At 38.4% G+C, this 15,702-nt stretch overlaps 1 protein-coding gene across 3 annotated transcripts in view; it reads right to left on the reverse strand.

Moving 5' to 3' along the window:
* Positions 1-880: 880 nt before the first annotated feature.
* The window catches only part of LOC106875884 (uncharacterized), a 71,811-nt gene continuing 56,989 nt past the window's right edge, over positions 881-15,702 (reverse strand). Inside the window, exons 7-11 of one of the 3 annotated variants that reach the window (XM_089349625.1) lie at positions 13,743-13,973; positions 11,942-12,182; positions 8,687-8,939; positions 7,593-7,733; positions 881-1,872 (exon numbers count right to left, since the gene is read on the reverse strand). In XM_089349625.1, the coding sequence (XP_089205751.1) occupies positions 1,707-1,872; positions 7,593-7,733; positions 8,687-8,939; positions 11,942-12,182; positions 13,743-13,973 (1,032 nt within the window). In that variant the 3' untranslated portion in view covers positions 881-1,706. Of the gene's footprint in view, positions 1,873-7,588; positions 7,734-8,686; positions 8,940-11,941; positions 12,183-13,742; positions 13,974-15,702 lie in introns of those variants that run through there. The other 2 variants (XM_089349626.1, XM_089349627.1) reach the window with 2 other exon arrangements.

The following is a 15,702-nucleotide window of genomic DNA, read 5'->3' on the forward strand; positions in this document are numbered from 1 at the left end:
TTTTCGACGATGCGTTCAGGTTTGTGGTCGTACCAATTTTTTGCTCTGTCAAGTCCATACTTGTTGCAAAGTGTGCAATGGAGAAGCTTGACTATATTGTCGTGGCGTCTCTTATATTCCTTCTGGGCTAGTGGTGTATATTGACTGGTAATGTACCATACGGTTTCACCGTTTTGTCCACAGATTCTGCACTTATTACTTTCTGATGTGTTGTCTATTCTGTATTTTATGTAGTTTATTCTTAGTGCTAGCCAAATGTAAGGGCCAACGTTGTGAGATTTTGCCAAACAAGCACAGAAACGTATTATTATTTCAATAAATCATCCTCGATGTGAATGGAATTTATAAGACCAGGCGAAGACTTACGTATATCGATGCTATTTTTCACACCCTCAACTGATATTGTTTCTTTCAATAAAAGAAAAAGTTTTTATTTCTAAGTATGTGAGCGCTTTCGATTAACCTTTTCAAGCACACGTACTATATATATATATATATAATCGAAAAATGGAGAAAACTTTTGATCAAAAAACAAATTGAACCACATGAGTTGATAATTTTTTAATACAAAAACATGACATACACATTTCTTACGGCTGTTTCCGCTTCCAATGTTAGTCAGTGCTTACGAAAGAAATTTCGAAAATAATATTCGTCATCTTGACAGCACATTCGATCTAGTACATTGAGATTTATCAGACTAAATACAAATGCGTAAAATAAAATACAATTTACGAAGGGAAGAGGGAAGAGGAAAGAACAGGGCCTCGAGAAGAAGCCAGAAGGGTCAATATATTAAAATCATACCATCTTGCAGCATGGAGCTTGAAGACGATAGGCAATGAGTGAACTAGCAGTTGTCTAGGGAAATATTTACGGGTTATTTATATATATATATATATATATATATATATATATATATATATATCAGTGGCACCCCGTCGGTTACGACGAGGGTTCCAGTTGATCCGATCAACGGAACAGACTCCTCATGGCTGAGCACTCCACAGACACGTGTGCCCTTAACGTAGTTCTCGGAGAGATTCAGCATGACACAGAGTGTGACAAGGCTGGCCCTTTGAAATACAGGTACTACAGAAACAGGAAGAAAGAAGGAGAGAAAGATGTAGTGAAAGAGTACAGCAGGGTTCGCCACCATCGCCTGCCGGAGCCTCGTGGAGGTTTTAGGTGTTTTCGCTCAATAAACACTCACAACCCCCGGTCTGGGAATCGAAACCGCGGTTCCATGACCGCGAGTCCTCTGCTCTAGCCACTGAACCATTGCGCATCCACACACACACACACACACACACACACACACACACACACACACACACACACATACACAAACACACATATAGCTATCAGGTCATTTATCACACAACAGAACTCCAAAAACAGTTCAGTTTTATCATTTTGAATTTTAAACCGCAATATTGAGAGAGAAAACTAGCAAAATAGATTGAAATCTTGAAAAACAGAAAGCAGAAAGAAATTGAAACAAATTTCGAATTGCTTTCCTTTCGTAAGCTGTTATGGGCTGAAATTTCGGAGTATTATTTGATGCGTGATTAGTACTCAATGGAAATATGTATAGTTAGAAGATTGAAACAAAGATATAATAAAATAAAATAGAATACAATCAATAGCAAAATTTACAACAAACCAAAAACATAAAAATATTTTCTTCTGCACTGATTGCAAGTCTATGTCCGCTCCAGAAGAACAGCACAGATGATTAAAGACAGAATACTGGATACCAATGAAAACAGTTGAGTATATCCGTTCTTTACGATTACTGCTGAAACGCCTAAACTTTTGCTTGAGACTGGTAATTTCACAACTCTGCTGTATCTTCCTCCAGTGGCTGACCTGAAAGAAAAGTAATAAAATAAGCGAGGATTTATATTTAAAAACGTACACATTTGCTCCTCATTATTATATAAAATTATTCTATGTCTGACTTGAGTTCAGTGTCTACATCTATAGCCTCTGGCTGACCAAAACCTTGTGAGTGGATTTGGTAGACGGAAACTAAAAGAAGACCGTCGTATATACAGGGTGCGGTGAATAAACTGTCATCTAAATTACGCAAAAAGAAAAATAACACTGACATCTCATTTTAACAGATATATTAACCAAAATTACATAAAAATATCTTGAAATACTAAAGAGTAAATTTGTTTAATAAAATCGCCATTGGCTTCAACCATGGCCTCCAGATGACTTCGGAATCTCCTGCAACTTTTCTGGACGGTCTCCTTGTTTAAGTTGGTGAATGCTGCCATAATCCTTGCCTTCAGTTCATCTTTTGTGTTACAATGAGTTTTGTTGGTCTCTCGTTCAACTGCTCCCTACACATAATAATCAAGGGGGTTGCAGTGTGGGGAGTTAGGTGGTCAGATGTTAGGGGTAATGTGGTCGCAGAAATTGTCTGACAGCCATAACTGGGTTCTTCTGCTTGTGTGGCAGGGTGCAGAGTCTTGTTGACAGATAGGGTCTTCCAGCAGTCACTCTCTTGACCCAGAGCAGCACTATTTCCTCCAGGCACTTGGTGTAGGCCTCCGTGTTGAGTCTGAGGCCGTGTGGGAAGATGAATGGAGGCATAACGTCGCCATCACTAGTGATCACTACAATCACTATGATGTTGACTGGATGTTTGATTTTTATCACTATAGGTAGATGTTTTGGTGACACGGCAAGCCAACGGTTGTTCTGTGTGTTCACCATCTGATCCTGGCAAAACTTTTTCTCGTCTGAGAAAAATCGAAGCATGTTCGGTTGGAGGAGATTCTTGAGTTTGTTCAAAAGCTTCGTAGCGCAGTCTTTCCTCTTGTCCTTGATGGCTTGTGACAAATATCCTGTATGAGGAATACCGAATGTTTTCATGCACTGCTTGCCTGATAAGAAACTTAGACACACCTAAGTCACTGGCCTTGGACCTGATTGATTTGGAGGGATCGTTGTCAATCATGGCCAGGATCTCACCAACAAATTCAGGAGTTCTTTTCTTATCAGAATGATCAGAGTATGTTTTCCGAGCTGCCATTAGACTTATCCGATTCTTTCCGAATCCTCTGCACTGTCCTCAGATTGACACCCAAACACTCTGAAATGTTCGTATTAGAGGTTCTAGCGCGAATGCCAAGCAGTACAGCATATCATTTTCAAATTTCTGGCAGAGTGAATTGCGTCATAGGTGTTTTTCTCACAGACGATGCCCAACTGATCCTACTATATTGTGTAGTCGAGAAAATCGAAAACAAACTGCGCATGCGCGAAACCAAAGATATAAAAAGGTGACAGTTTACCCATCCATCCTGTATGTGCGCGCGCGCGCGCGCGTGCCTTTGTGTCTGTGTCTGTGTTTGTCCCCTCACTATCGCTTGACAACCGATGTTGGTGTGTTTACGTTCCCACAACTTAGCGGTTCGGCAAAAAGAGACCGATAGAATAAGTATTGGACTTTCAAAGAATCAGTCCTGGGGACAATTTCTTCGACTAAGAAACCCTTTAAGGCGGTGCTCCAGTATGGCCACAGTCAAATGACTGAAACAAGTAAAAAAATAAAAGAACACACACACACACACACACACAAACACACGCATACACACACCCCTATTATTATTTAAATGTCACAATACATGTATCAAAGCGCTACTAATAGTTTCATATGTTGAGAGAATGTAAACATTCTTCAAAGGCGCTTTAATACATGTACTGTGACCTTTAAATGATAATATTATCTCTCACCAGATGGACTACTGTTTTTGTTGAATATTCTATCACTGATCAGTATATTACACACACTCACATACACACACACACACAAATCGAAGGTAGATCAGAAAAAACACAACAAACGGAAATCGTCAAAATACATGTGGAAAAAAGGACGAAAACATGTCTACGGCAAACAGGACGAAAACAAGATACACACATCATTCGCAACCAATTGCCTCTTCAGTCAGAGTCGGGAATGTCCACGCAGTTTCGCCCACTTATCTCCGATACTACTCGAAATCAGCTGGGCCAGGCACTTAAGACAAACGAACGTACATATCCGAAAACAAATAAGTAAACAACAGAAAGGGTCTTTCGACTATCAGACAAACGTAACATATGAAATAGAATTATACATATACAATGGACAAAAGTCTTTCGGCTATACAACAAAAGGAAAATAATTTTACAATTACAACAAAAATAAAACAAAAGAAACAGAGCCTTTCGACTATCAGACCATTGGGACCTCACTCAAGGATATATATATATATATATATATATATATATATATATATATATATATATATATTAATTTGTAGTTTTGAAATCAGTAGTTCTTTGACTGCTATTTCTGAATTCTCAGTATGTTGGAGAAGCAGGTTACTGTCAATCCCTATATATTTATGATTATATATATATATATATATATATATAAGTACTGTAGATTTAGAAGGAATACTTGATAAGTGTAAGCACTGTATATGCCAGATAGTGGCAGAGGTGAGAGAATATATCAAGCATAAATTAAAACCAAAACACAAAGAATATCGCGGTACACGTGTTTCAAGCTTTATAAACAATCTGTTATTACATCAGCATAGGTATATTATTGATATAAAAGATGGTGAGCTTTACACCATTTTTTATATCAATAATATACCTATATCAATGATATACCTATTATATCAATAACATATCTATCAATAATATACCTATGTAATAACAGATTGTTTATAAAGCTTGAAACACGTGTACCGCGATATCCTCTGTGCTCTGTTTTTAATTTATGTCTGATATATATATATATATATATATATATATATATATATATATCACGGTATTGACCACGCTATAGGATGTTGTTATGCATCACTGGTAACGATGCACTTCGCACTGTTTTAGCCTTCGAATGACCATTCCGCTGGTTAGGCGATCAGGCCGACATTCCTTCTGCTTGAAAGACTATTCTGTCTCAGGGTTACTGATTTACAGCCAAACGGACTGGAGCAACGTGAAATGAAATGTGTTCTGGGAATGGAACCCGTAATTCGAGGGGCCAGCCTTGGCATATCCAGTGTCACGCTGAATCTCCCAGAGATTCTGTGGAGTGCTCAGCCATTTGCACGCTGTTTTGTTGATAAGGATCAAGTGGAACCCGCATCGTCGAAACCGACGGAGTGGCAGTTTTTTCATTCATTCATTGATACATGTATGTATGTATGTATGTATGTCATTATTTAGTTTTATTTCAAAATGTCTTGCCAATACAGAAAGAGTCGGTTTCTAACCTAGATGCAAGGCTCCTTCAATGGAATTTCAATATCAAAAACAAGGTATTTTTGTATGTATGTATGTATACTCTTTTACTTGTTTCAGTCATTTGACTGCGGCCATGCTAGAGCACCGCATTTAGTCGAGCAAATCGAACCCAGGACTTATTCTGTGTAAGCTTAGTACTTATTCTATCGGTCTGTTTTGCCGAACCGCTATGTTACGGGGACGTAAACACACCACCATCGGTTGTCGAGCGATGATGAGGGGACAAACACAGACACACAAACACACTTATATATATATATATATATATATATATATATATATATATATATATATATATATATATATATATATATATATATACGACGAGCTTCTTTCACTTTCCGTCTACCAAATCCACTCACAAGGCTTTGGTCAGCCAGGGGCTATAGTAGAAGACACTTGCCCAAAGTGCCACGCAGTGGGACTGAACCCGGAACCATGTGGTTGGTAAGCAAGCTACTTACCACACAGCTACTCTTGTATGTATGTATGTATGTATGTATGTATGTATGTATGTATGTAGCTATCTTTCTATCTATCTATATACATACAAAAATACACACACTGAAAAAACACTCAGACACACACAAACACCCCCACACGCACACGAACGTAGTACTGCTTCCACTTTTGGGACGGTCCCAGCGTTACACATAACGATATCGAAGGACATAAAAGAAAGGGAAGAAAGAAGAAAAACGTCTTCTCAAATGAGGTAGCATGAAGTCACTGGCCAATATATTCCAATATTTTCAACCCCTTCCACCGAAATTGCTGGCTTTGTGCTAAAATGTGAAACTAGTATACAGCAACATTCAGCATGCACATGTACTGGCTCCTCTCTTTGCTATTCTACCCCTACTCTTCAGAGCTAGTTGGTTTTACGCTACTTTTATTCAAACCTCCTCAACTCAGACATCTCTCCTCTTTCCATCACCCCTATTGTATCCACCCTGCAGCAAATTCGAAACCCAATCAACAAATTTCCAAGTAAAAGTCACGGCCTAGTTACAGCCATCTCACATGATCGGCCGATTAATTGACCAGTCAACATCGAGCCATCACGTGACGGAACCTTCTAGAATCTTATAGAACGTCTTCTAACGAGGCTTATACAGGGTGTTCACTAAGTTTGGGTACGTGGGGATTAACACATACTTTAAGAAATTATTATTGTTTACGTTATGATTTTATTTACTCCATGTACACAGACCTTGTGGATACCCTGTAGATACACGAGTTTTGGTTTCTAAATTTAAAAGTGTTGGGAATCGTCGCTCTGAAAACCACATTCTCATTTTTCAGTATTTTCCAGTTGTTTTAACAACTTCTTATTCAACTGAGCAGACGGCCGCTACCGTATTGCTGTCAGAAATTTAGCATGATTCATTTACAGTCTTAACAGCATATTCGCAGGGCCTATTTAGCCCTATATAACTATTTTCTTGTAACTACAGTATTGTCTTTTCCAGTGTGTATGCTTTGTTGTTTGTATTATTAATTCAAGAGCAGCATGGAAAATGTTTTGTGCGATAAATAAAGTTTCTGTTAATTGTCCAGGAGTTTTGTGCATCATTTATACACAAACGGAACTCATCTCAACCTCCAGCACCTCAAATTCATTCGATGACCTACGTGATAACTGATAACCATGTGACAACCCTGCTCTTTCACACTAAACTACTACATCTAGTACTTCTGTTACAGAATGTAGGCGCTGTTAAATCTCCACCAGCCATGTTTATTTCTCTGACAGTTATTTTTCATAGTTGGTAGGAGCGGATTCACGCCAACGAGTAATAACCAACTAGACTGCGATCCAGGAAGTATCCATAGAAGACAAGATATCCAATGAACATTGAACGTATCGATGTCCAAGTTCTCACCTTGTACGGGGAACTTAATGGTAGTGACTCCTCTTCCGAATTCCAGGAGACTACCGTTTATATCTTCCCCCAGTCCCTGTCATGCGCTGTTAACAATGTACGACAAGGGAGATAACTCCCTATCTATAAAATAGAAACCTCGCCAGGCGTTTCACATCATCACAAAGAAATCAATGTTATTTATAATCAGTGATGATCTCATCGATCTCAGACGGCCGACGAAGACAGTGGACTCTGCCAATTCTTAGAGAGAAGATTTTCACACTCATCCATGCAATGACATTAGGAAGATATTTAAAGTGTCTAGAAAGGTCAATTGGTTGGTTCAAACAAACCTTTGTATATTTGAGTCTCAGAAAAAAGAAAAAAAGAATGACTCACCTGGTACGCAGGAGAACCAATCCGTCTGTTATAGATTTGGCAGCGTCATCCACATCGCACCAGGTTTTGCCACCGTTCACGCTGTACTGTACAATTAAACCAGGGAAAGCTGTGTTGACTTTTAGTTGGTCATCGTTGTATCTGAAAAGTAAATAAACTTCATTTATAGAGACATTCTTACTGAGGTGTGGCAGTGCGGTAAGAAGTTTCCGTTTCAACTACACGGTTCCAGGTTCAGTCCCACTGCGGCCATGCTGGAGCACCGCCTTCTATCGAACAAATCAAGCCCAGGACTTATTCTTTGTAAACCTAGTACTTATTCTACCGGTCCCTTCTGTCGAACCGCCAAGGTACGGGGACGTAAACACACGAACATCGGTTGTCAAGCGATGGTGGGGGGACAAACACAGACACACAGACACACACACACACACACACACACACACACACACACACACACAAACGACGGTTTTCTTCCAGTTTCTGTCTACCAAATCCACTCACAAGGCTTTGGTCGGCCCGAGGCTATAGTAGAAGACATTTGCCCAAAGTGCCATGCAGTGGAACTGAACCCGGAACCATGTGGTTTGGAAGCAAGCTTCTTACCACACAGCCACACCTGCCTCAAAAAGCAACAACATATTCAATGAGAAATAATTTGGTGCCACGTAAAAAACACTCGTGCCACGTGAAAGCACTTGTGTCATGGAAAAGCGCCCGTGCCACGTGAAAAGCATCGGTGCCACGTGAAAAGCATCGGTGCCACGTGAAAAGCACCGGTGCCACGTGAAAAGCACTGGTGCCGCGTGAAAAGCATCGGTGCCACGGAAAAGCACTGGTGCTATGTGAAAAAGCATCCATGCAGGTGCCATGTAAAGAGCACCCGTGCCGGTGTCACGTAAAAAGTACCCAGTACTGGCATTAGGAGGGACATCCAGCCATAGAGAACATACCAGAACATACAAATGGAGCCTCGTGCAGCTCTCCCGTTTGCCTGCTCCTATCGAACCATCCACCTCATGGAAAACGGGCGTTAAATGACAACAACGACGACGATGATGATAATGATGATGATGAATTTGAAATTGTCTTACACGGCACCAGGTGGCGGCACTCGGTATTTAATTCCTAACCGATCAAGACGTTTCATTTCTCGGTATCCAACAGTATTTGCAAAGCGTTCCCAATCTTTCTTTCTGTTTTCTTCTCGTTTCTTTTTGTCTTTTTCCAGTTCCCAAGCTGCTCGGTGCCAAGCTCTTTCTGATAAAGCAAGTAAACGGGGATAAACCATAAACTCGAACCGCTCAGGGTTTCTCACAGTTTCGCTCCATAAATGACCTTGAATACCTAAAATTAAAGAAAGAAAGAAAGAAGGAAGGAATGATGAAAAGAAATAATAAGTACATTATTTACATTATTTACATTTGACGGATATTTGTCCTCATCTTGTTTGTTGTTAACACAACGTTTCGGCTGATATACCCTCCAGCCTTCATCAGGTGTCTTGGGGAAATTTCGAACATGGGTTCTCATTCCTAAGGTATTTTTCGATGTTGTTATTATTATCATTATTATTATTATTATTATTATTATTATTATTATTATTATTATTATTATTATTATTAATAATAATAATAATAATAATAATAATAATAATAATATAGAAAGGACTGAGGTAACTCCTCCTGAAGATATAGAGTGCCATTGTTATCTAGTGAACGATATTTCGACATCTTGTGTGTCTTCAACGGGTTCAAAAAATAAATCTACCCGTTGAAGATACACAAGATGTCGAAGTATCGTTCACTAGATAACAATGGCACTCTTCTTTTAATTTTGACTCTTATTATTATTATTATTATTATTATTCAGGTCATTGCCTGGAATTGAACTCGGTATCTTGGGGTTAGTAGCCTGCGCTCTTAACCACTACACCATATGCCCGTGGGCATATGAAATAGTAAGTCAGGAAATTCTTTGGTTTGTAATGTCTTTGACTAACAAGGTTATCATAGAATCTCATCCCCCTGCCACCTAACCCTTTTGGATCTGTGGTTGTTGTTTAACCCTAGGTTTGTTCTGATCGAGTAGATCGACGATCAAATTCGTGACGCTCGTGTTTTTGATACCTAGTCTATCGAAGACTACATTGTTTGATGTATCCTTCCTTTTGTCAAATGGTAGGGTGTTGTTTGCGAGCGACTTGACTAGTCTTTCTAGGAAGTCAAGCGATCGCACAGATGTTTCCTCTTTGACTTATGAATCCCCCTCCACCTCCTTCCATCACAACTACTACTACTACTACTACTACTACTACTACTACTACTACTACTACTACTACTACTACTACTAAGGCGGCGAGCTTGTACAATCGTTAGCACGCCGAGCAAAATGCTTAACGGCATTTCGGCCGTCTTATATATATATATATATATATATATATATATATATATATATACACATGTGTGTGCGTGCGTGTGTGTGTGTTTGTGTGTCTGTATTTGTTCCCCCACCATCGCTTGACATCCGATGCTGGTGTGTTTACGTCCCCGTAACTTAACAGTTCGCCCATAGAGACTGATAGAATAAGTACTAGGCTTACAAAGAATGAGTCCTGGGGTCGATTTGTTCGACTAAAGGCCGTGCTCCAGCATGGCCGCAGTCAAACGACTGAAATAAAAGAATAAAAAAGAATAGATATATGTATACAACCCTATCAAATCCCTTATCAGTAGAACATACCCTTTCAGTAGAACCCCCTGCACTGATAGGAACTGTATCGTATGTAGATTTAGCCCACAAACGAACTGCAAAACCAGAAATGTGGTCTATAGTATAAGATGTACAGAGGGACGATGCAGAAATAAGACAACGACATATATAGGAGAAGCAGCAAGGAGTATAGGGGAGCGGGCAAACGCACATTGGAGGGAACTTAAGGAAGGGAAGAACTCATCAGTTCTGTACCAGCACGCTGAGCAAGAACATAGAGGCTCAATCAACAACATAGAAATTAAAGTCTTATCTACACATAGCAGTGATGCAGCACTTAGACAAATTACTGAAGCTACACACATAATAGAAGGGAAACCTAGCCTGAATAGGAAACTAGAATGGAACACTAACATACGCCACTAACAAACCACAGCATGTGACAACATGTTACCCATAAACCAATAATAGGAACAAAGTATAATACAATACATAGACAAATGGAATTAAATACTACATACGTTAACAAAATTTAATTAAACACAAAAAAAAAAAAAAACACACACACACACATGAACATATAAATAAATAAAAACTAATACAAACGAACACGTATTAACAGAGAATATAGGTGATACAGACACTCCCCATACACACATGCACTTACAAAAGACACAGACACATTGAAGGACACGCATGCGTAGACACATACAATAGGAATACAAAATACAAAATGGCTGATAGTTAGCAAGGTGAGACACACATAAGAAAGAAGGAAACAAAGGACCACTGATGAGGTCACAGAAGTGTGACGAAAGAACTCTGGCCGAAATAAGATTAAGATTAAGATTAATGTAATATAAAGCTGAAAAAAAAAAAAAAAAATTAACACCAAATATACAGTGTGTGTGTTTTTATTGGCTAAACTGGCAATATGACCATCCCCAAGTACAACAATATATATATATATATATATATATATATATATATATATATATATATATATATATAACTACTGTAAATATACAGTAGTTATATATAAAAGATGAGTTTATTAAATAGCAAAAAATTGAACACATTTCTAGTTAAATTCAACTTTGCGATGAAAGTAAACAAAGTTTGTTCTGTTCTTTTTTTTTTACTTTCATCGTAAAGTTGACTTTAATGTTAGCCTCTTATGAAGCTAAATTTATAAGTTCTAAAATGGGAGAAGAATTCGTTCCTGGGTAGTTTAGTTTAATGGTAAAACAATTGACGCGTAATCACAGAAATGCGATTTCGAAACTCATGGGTGGTCGGCAACGTATTTTTCTGCAATAAATGGATAATTTATCCTGATCACGCTATTTTATAGCATTATCACGCTTTTGAGAAATATTTTTTTTTATTTCTGTATCTTACATTTCTAGTTGTTTCCGTTAGATACCTAAATAATATGTAAACTTGACCTCGTCGGAATTTTGAACTGAGAACGCTTAAACCTGGGACGGGCACAGCAAGGTTTCCTTTCCAGAACTCAAATAATTCCGCCAACCCAACACCCTCGACTAGTACTTTATTTATCGATCCTGAAAGAATAAAAGTCAAAATTTATCGATCCTGAAAGAATAAAAGTCAAAATTTATGACGCGAGATACCTGCTAAATTTTCAAACTTCTTTAGCTGAACACAGGTTTTGCCTTCTTTTCCACAAAGTTGTTCTTTCGTTATTGGCTCTCCAGATCTTGCTACTTTGGCGTTGCCATAAATGTTTTCAGGCATAAAACCAAATGTTTTGCGTGTGTCTGTAAACCTTGTAGCCCAATAATAGCCTGGTTCTTCTGGATCTGGTTCGTAAGGATGATCGAAATAGAGATGAGTAGCTTGTGACATAACAATCTGAATGGAGATAGACAAAAAAAAAATTGAGATAAAAATATATTATAAACGTAAATAGAATAAGATAAAACGTTGAACCAATAGGAGTAACTATACAAAGAATAACAATAAAATGATGAGATTACTCGAACATTCGAAATTAAAGACACGGCTGTTACATTTGGTATTAGTCTTCTATTATAATTCCATGTCCATTTAGGAAGTATCGTAAGAACAAGCAGAAACCTTTAGAGTTTCTGTCAATCATTATAATCATACACACACACATTATCTTTTATCCAGTATATGTAACTGAGGTAGTTTTTAATTAAAATAGTCATCTATGTATCATACTTAATGTATAGGCGTAAGCGTGGTTCTGTGTTAAGAAGCTTGCTTCCCAATTACATGGTTTCGGGTTCAGTTTCACTGCGTGGTATCTTGGGCGAGTGTCTTCTACTATGGACCCGGACCGACCAATGCTTTGGTAGACGGAAACTGAAAGAAGACCGTCTACACACACACACACACACACGCACACACACACACACACGCACACACACACACACGCACACACACACACACACACACACGCACACACACACACGCACACACACACACACACACACACACACACACACACGTGTGTGTGTGTGTGTGTGTGCCTGTGCCTGTGTCTGTCTCCCCACGCCACTTGAAACCAGTGTTGGTGTGTTTACGTCCCTGTAGTTTGACAGTTCGGAAAAAGAGACCGATAGAATAAGTATCAGGCTTTAAAAAAAGAAGTACTTGTAGCAATTCATTCGACTAAAAAATTTCTTCAAGGCGGTGCCCCAGCATGACCTCAGTCTAATGATTGAAACAATGAAAAGATAAAACATCATAGCCATCTACCAGCCCATGTTACCTAGGGAAAACTAATGCAGTAACTAGCAAATCGGTGTGCCTGTCTTTTGTATTTTACTTGAGTCTCCAACGCGTGTTATAAAAACGTGTATAGACACGTGTCTTCACAGCAAGAAACTATTAGTTGCTCGTGTCTTTATACCATGTACATTAAATGATATTTATCTCTCACTGAATAGAATATGTTTTTTTTTTTTTTGAGATCTTTCCTTCACGGAACAGCAAACTATATCTGTATATGTGTATGTATATATACGAGAGAGGGCAGAAAAGTTCATAAGCTGACTATGAAGGAATGATGCTAGGGCTGTGAAATCTTACATGCATTAATTTCAACTCTTCTTATTAATAACTGCATTGTTTCTTTCCAGGTAAACTGGTATGTGACTATTCAAAGAAAACTTTAAATGTAAGTAGTAGCGATTTCTCTTGAAAATGGACAAAATTTGGCATCGTGGTGTTATTAAATACCTCCAGAAAAGTGATTTATCCCCACAGATATTCATATCGACATTGTTGCTACATTGGGGGATGACAGTTAAAAAGTGGGTAGCTGAACTTAGGAGGAGAAAGGAGAATCTTGAAAACTACCCAAGGTCTGGACGTCCTGCAACTGCCCCCACCACCGAGGAAAACAAGATTGTTTTATAACAACGAAACGTTCAGTTTACGTACCTTAAAGCCATCATTAGCTAATTTGTAGGCTCGGTTTGAGTTGCCCCATTCCCAGACATTGTCCCAAGCGTATGCAAAGATTTCCTTATTTTTCAATGCTGATATATTGTATGGTACAGTTCCTGATTTCATCACACCGTCTTCCCAGGCAGCCAAATTAATATCATATTTTGCGGTGATATTGGAGAGTTTTCGAACGAAGTATTCTTTTAAAACCTCTTTTCCAGGAAGCTGAAAATATTTTTGAAAAGTAAAAACATTTATTAGTTAAGATTATAAGTTGTTAGATTATCAACGTAATCTTCAGCATATAAATTGGCATATCTATGCCCACATTATTAACCCCATCACGAGAGTCTATATTTATAATCTCTTTCTACACTATTAGCCTACATTTTAAAGTGTATATTGCCGATATTTAATTCTACATTATTAATCGAACACCATCAGAATTTTTGTTATATCTTGGGAAGGTCATTATACCAGAAATAAACACACGCTCTGTTTCTGTTTTCATCACTGATATCTTTGGTGTCTTCTTTCTGGACTTGTACCTCATCGTAAACTAGAATCGAACTTACAACTTTTATTTCTAAATTAAGATTAGTAATGAAGTTACGGCAATAGCTCAGTGATTAATGTTATCATTATTTATTGTTTAAAGGCGGCGAGCTGGCAGAATCGTTAGCACCTCTCGGGATCGATAAAACTAGCATTGGGATCGATGTAATCGACTTGAGCTCTCCCTCAAAACTGCTGGCCTTGTGCCAGAATGTGAAATCCTTATTTATTTTTTTTAGAGTGACAAACTGATAGAATCCATAGTACGCCGGACAAAATTCTTAGCAGTATTTCGTCCGTCTTTACGTTCTGGGTGAAAATTCCGCCGAGGTCGACTTTGCCTTTCAGAGTTGATAAAATAAATACCAGTCACGTACTGGGGAGGGGGGGGGGGTGATGTAATCGACTTACCCCTTCCCTTGAAACTGTTGGCCTTTTGCTAAAATTTGAATCCCTCATTATTTGTTGGTTGGAAACAAAGGCTTTAATTCAAATTCAGTGTAGAACTACATAAGCGCAGGAGTAGCTGTGTGGTAAGAAGCTTGCTTACCAGCTACATGGTCATGAGTTCATTCCCACTGCGTGGAACCTTGGGCAAGTGTCTTCTACTATAGCTACGGGCCGACCAAAGCTTTGTGAATGGATTTTTAGTTTAGAAATTATAAGTTTTTTGAAAAGTCCCAAATCCTTTTCTATTCAATTGCAATAATAAACAATTTACCCAAACATTCTGAAACTATAGCATCAAATGCGAATGTGTATGAAATATCAATGAATGATATAGATGGGAAATGAAAAAAAAAAAAAAGAAGAAATGTCTTTAAAACAGTCAGTATTTTTGTAGTTCAAAAATTGTGATTTATGACATAAAGTTAACCAGAGCTAATAATGACAAATTTTAACTACTAAATATTTTTAAGCACACCTCTGAAAATGCAACGTCCATAAGCAATTCACTTTAAATATAATGAACAACCAGCAGTGAGACTATTTTTAGCAGATCCCCAAATAGGGCTCATGGCAGGCAATGGGTTAACATCAGTTATGGGCATTTAGACATTCACAGGTTATTTTCTGGAGAAAGAGCGACAATTTATCGCCTTGGTGGAGCAGCGAAGTAGCCGAGAAAGTCACTCATAACTTGCTAGATCTGAACGTTGAATGTTAGGTCTGTAAGTTACGGGCACGTGAAGGCGCTTGGCTTAGTGGTGAGGATATTCGGTTCAAGATCGTAAGGTTGTCAGTTCGATTCCCGGCGACGCGCTTTGCTCTTCAGCAAGGGCACTTTATTTCCCATTGTTCCAATAAACTCAGCCGGAAAAATTGAGTTGTACCTGTAATTCAAAGGGCCAGCCTTGTCTCATTCTGTGTCACTGCAAATCTCCCTGAAAACTACGTT

This window comes from Octopus bimaculoides, chromosome 3 (genome assembly GCF_046866305.1).
Source record: "Octopus bimaculoides isolate indiv1 chromosome 3, ASM4686630v1, whole genome shotgun sequence".
In the NCBI taxonomy this organism is placed as follows: Eukaryota; Metazoa; Mollusca; class Cephalopoda; order Octopoda; family Octopodidae; genus Octopus; species Octopus bimaculoides.